This window comes from Argentina anserina, chromosome 5, assembly GCF_933775445.1.
Source record: "Argentina anserina chromosome 5, drPotAnse1.1, whole genome shotgun sequence".
In the NCBI taxonomy this organism is placed as follows: domain Eukaryota; kingdom Viridiplantae; phylum Streptophyta; class Magnoliopsida; order Rosales; family Rosaceae; genus Argentina; species Argentina anserina.
The window spans coordinates 27624502-27629627 of NC_065876.1; the positions used below are offsets into that span (position 1 = coordinate 27624502).

The 5126-nt window shown below is 47.2% G+C and overlaps 1 protein-coding gene across 1 annotated transcript; it reads right to left on the reverse strand.

The window, feature by feature from the left end:
• Positions 1-220: 220 nt before the first annotated feature.
• LOC126795878 (uncharacterized) lies at positions 221-3223 on the reverse strand (the record flags this gene model as incomplete). The annotated part of the gene is made up of 4 exons (XM_050522612.1): positions 221-1195; positions 1805-2178; positions 2443-2749; positions 2951-3223. Coding segments are annotated over 4 exons (1929 nt in total), but the record flags the coding sequence as incomplete, so codon positions are not given.
• Positions 3224-5126: the final 1903 nt, after the last annotated feature.

Here is a 5126-nt window from a genome sequence, read left to right on the forward strand (position 1 = left end):
CAATAAGTTTCATTTTATTTGAAAATTCCAAAACTTAATAGAATTGAAATCAATTCACATATTGTTTTAAAATCTAGGGTTATTACAATCTACCCCCCTTAAAGGAATTTCGCCCCGAAATTCAGGCTCACTCAACAAATAACTGTGGATATCTGGTCGTCATGTCTGACTCTAGCTCCCAAGATGCGTCACCCTCATCATGGTGACTCCACAGCACCTTGACTAGCTCAACTTCTCTCCTCCGAAGCTTCTTTGTGGATCTATCCAGAATACGAACCGGCTCGACAACAAAAGTGGCATTTTCCTTCACTTCAATGGTGCTATGATCGATCACATGAGACTCATCTGGTACATACTTCCTCAGCATGGAAATGTGGAAGACGTTGTGAACGCCCGACATGCTAGTAGGCAAGGCTAGTCGATATGCTAGTTCGCCCACTTTCTCAAGTATCTCAAAAGGCCCAACATACCTCGGTGCCAACTTTCCCTTCCTGCCGAATCTCACTACACCTCTCATAGGCGAAACTTTCAAGAACACATGATCACCGACCTCAAATTCCACATGTCTCCTCTTCAAGTCTGCATAGCTCTTCTGTCTACTCTGAGCGGTCCGGATTCTGTCTCGAATGATCGAGATCTTCTCCGTGGTTTCCTGCACCACCTCTGGACCCATCAGTGCCTCATCACCCACTTCGGCCCAACAGATCGGAGATCGACATGGCCTACCATAAAGTGCCTCATACGGTGCCATGCCAATGCTAGAATGGTAGCTGTTGTTGTAGGCAAACTCAATCAATCTCAAATGATCTTCCCAGCTACCCTTGAAATCCAACACACATGCTCTCAACATGTCTTCCATCACCTGGTTCACCCTCTCTGTCTGTCCATCCGTCTGAGGGTGAAATGCTGTACTCATATCCAAGGTAGTGCCCATCGCCTTCTGCAAACCACCCCAGAACTTCGAAGTGAAACGTGCATCTCTATCGGAAACAATAGAAACTGGAGCACCATGAAGTCTCACTACCTCATCCACATATAGCTTCCCAAGCACGTCTACTGAGTACTTCATCGACACTGGGAGAAAATGAGCCGACTTCGTCAATCGATCAACAATCACCCATATGGCATCGTGACCCTTCTTCGATCTAGGCAACCCGGTCACAAAATCCATAGATATCTGCTCCCACTTCCAAAGAGGAATAGTCAGTGGTTTCAACATGCCAGCTGGTCGTTGATGCTCTGCTTTCACTTGCTGACATGTAAGGCACTTCGATACAAACTCTGCTACATCTTTCTTCATACCGTTCCACCAGAATTGTCTGCATAGGTCCTTGTACATCTTGGTGTTCCCTGGATGGACGGTATAGCGTGAACGATGTGCCGTACGAAGAACCTCCTCCCGAAGATCATCACAATCTGGAACACACAATCTTGCCCCAAACCTCAACCCTCCATCGGGTCCAACTCTCCACTCAGAAGGACACCCATCAAGCGTATCAACTACAAGATCCGCCAACTTAGCTCGTGAGAGTCTATCCTGCGCCTGACCCTGTATGATCCTCGTGATCAATGTGGGTTGCACCGTGACACTACCAAGAAAGACCCTCGGTTCTCCTCCCGATGGTACCAAATCAAACTCTGATGCAGCTTCTAGCATGAACCATTCCTGGACCATAAGTGAAGCTACCACGCCTCTCGGTTTTCTGCTCAAGGCATCAGCCACCACATTTGCCTTCCCCGGGTGGTACTCTAATGTGAAGTCATAGTCCTTGAGGAGTTCCATCCACCTCCTCTGTCTCATATTCAGCTCCTTCTGTGAGAACAAGTACTTCAAACTCTTATGATCTGAAAAGAGTTGAAATTTCTCACCATACAAGTAATGTCTCCAAATCTTCAGGGCAAATACAACTGCCGCAAGCTCTAGGTCGTGTGTCGGATAATTCTTCTCATGAATCTTCAACTGTCTCGAGCCATATGCAACGACTCCTCCATGCTGCATCAACACACAACCCAAACCCTGGAGTGAAGCATCACTGTAAATGACATAGCCACCACCACTAGAGGGAATCGTCAACACTGGAGCTGTGGTCAGTCTAGTCTTTAGTTTGTTGAATGCTTCCTCACATGCATCCGTCCACACAAACGGAGTATCTTTCTTGGTCAACTTGGTCAATGAAGATGCTATACTAGAAAACCCCTCGATAAACCTCCTGTAGTAACCTGCCAACCCGAGGAAACTACGTATCTCTGTAGGGTTCTTTGGACGACTCCAATTCTTCACTGCCTCTACCTTTGCTGGGTCCACTAGTACTCCATCTTTTGAGACAACATGACCAAGGAATTTGACCTCTTCTTTCCAGAACTCACACTTCTCTAGCTTGGCATACAGTCTCGCCTCCTTCAAGGTCTGCAACACTGTTCTCAGGTGCACCACATGTTCTTCTTGTGTCTTGGAGTATATCAGAATGTCATCCACAAACACCACAACAAACTCATCCAAGTACGGGCTAAATACTTGGTTCATCAAACTCATGAAGACAGCTGGTGCATTCGTTAGACCAAATGGCATGACGACAAACTCATAATGTCCATACCGGGTCCTGAAGGCTGTCTTCGATATATCTTCTTCCTTCACTCTGAGTTGATGGTAACCGGATCTCAAATCAATCTTAGAGAACACTGTAGCACCTTTGAGCTGATCGAACAAGTCATCAATCCTAGGTAAGGGATACCTATTCTTGATGGTCACCTTGTTCAGTTCTCTGTAGTCCACACATAACCGCAGAGAACCATCTTTCTTCTTCACGAACAAAACAGGTGCTCCCCAAGGTGAAATGCTAGGTCTAATGAACCCTTGGTCTAATAGCTCATCGATCTGCACCTTCAGCTCCTTAAGTTCATTCTGCCCCATTCTATATGGCGCCTTTGACACAGGTGCTGTACCGGGTACTACATCAATGCAGAAATCTACCACTCTTCGAGGAGGTAGCCCCGGTATCTCTTGGAACACTTCACCAAACTCAGATACTACCACAATGTCTGTGATAGTCACTTCCTGATCCATTGACTCCACATGTGCCAAAACTCCTGATCTCATGGCGTTGTCGGACTTGAGACAACGATAACGAAACACTGGCTCTCCAGGTCTGTGAAAGGACACTACCATGTCGAAACAATCAATCACAGCATGCTGTGGTCTCAACCAATCAATCCCCAAGATCACATCATAAGTGTGGTCCGGAATCACAATCAACGAAGCAGAGAACTCTCTACTCCCAATCAATATAGGACAAGCTTTGCAGATTGTCTCTAACTCAAGTGACACTCCAAGGGGTGAAGTGACACATAAGGCGTCCCCGAGAGGTGTAGGAATCAATCCTAGCATCTCCACTACCGAACTAGCAACGAATGAATGCGATGCTCCCGTATCAAACAACACTCTAGCAAGGTAGTCAAAAAGTGATAATGTACCTTCCACTCCCGTGTCTCGCTGACCCACTGCGAACACTCTAGCTTGGCCTGCTGGTAGCTGTCTCTGCGGCCGTTCCTGTCTACCCGGAAGTGGTCGGGTACAATCTCGAGCTATGTGCCCCACCTGCCCGCACCGGTGGCACCCTCCTCTCCTCGGTTTCGGACATGCTGAGGCGTAATGTCCCATCTCATTGCAGCCATAACACCTCACTGCTGCTAATGGTCTGACTGGTGCTGCCCTGATAGCTAGGGGTGGTGCCCTTATCGGGGCCTGATAGTGGGGTCTTGGCCTCTTCCATGACCTATCCTTCGGTCCTGAGTGCTCGCTGCCTGTATAGACTGCCTTGCCTTTCCCCTTCGCATCTCTGTTCCCCACATCACCTGCTCGAGTCTTCTCTGCTTGCTCCAAACTCATAGCACTCTCAAATATCTGCTCCCGTGAAGTCAGGCAAAGGACTGATATCATGGTCTTGTACTCTTGTTTCAGCCCACGTAGATACTTCTGAGCTAAAGCAGTCGCACCCATAGGCCTGACATACCGATACAGTTGCGAGAATCGAGCATCATACTCTCTAATGGTCATGTCTCCCTGTACCAATGCCAGAAACTCCAACTCTAAGTCCTCCTGTACTGAGGCTGGGAAATACTTCTCCTGAAATATGGTGGTGAAATCTCCCCATGTGAATGTAGACACATCCACAATCTGTCTCATGCTCTTCCACCAATCTAGAGCCTCACCCTTGAGAAAGAATGTAGCTATCTTTCTCTTCTCAATCTCTGTGCACTCTATCATCTCAAAATAAGTCTCCATACCCTCGATCCAATGGTCAGCTACCATATGATCTAGTCCCCCATGAAATGTCGGGGCTGACAGTGCACTAATATCCTTGATCAACTTCAACACTCGACCGTCATCTCTAACCGCAGGAGCTGGCTCATCCTGCTCCTCCTGCGGAGCAGCCTCCTCATAGAGGTTCTCCACGTTGCGGACTCGACCTGTGGCCCTAGCTCGACCTCGGCCTACCCGCTCTACCTGTGGAGCAGCCTCCTCATAAAAGTTCTCCACGTTGCGGACTCGGCCCGTGGTCCTACCTCGACCACGTCCTCTCGCCCGTCCTCGGCCTTGTCCTCGGCCCTTGTCACCGTTCATCACCTTCAAACAACGAAACACTTAGTCAATACTTGTGAAATCTCGAATTCAACTAAAACAGATTCAATAGGTATTAACATGAAATTTCAGGATATGATGAATCATCGAAGTATCATCACGATACATCTCGGAGGACCAAACCATTAGGTATGGCTCCTAAAACACTCTCGCGTACCCGACGACATATCAATACCGAGGAGCATGTGATGGGGGCCCGCCTGCAGTCGGATCATCGCTCCCGGATGGTATTGATAATCGCCCAATACGCACTTAGGCTCTGATACCAACTGTAACGACCCCAAAATTTCGAGCTTCAAAACTCAAAATCTTAAAATCGTTAAACACAAAAATAATCTCAATGAAATCGAAATCATTTTAATGTCGCAGCGGTTCACATCTGAGTTTAAAATATAACTCAGTCAAGCCGATTATTACAAACCCAAATGATAATTCAACATATAACAAATGGAATTGTATAATCCTCACAACAACCTCACAAATAAAA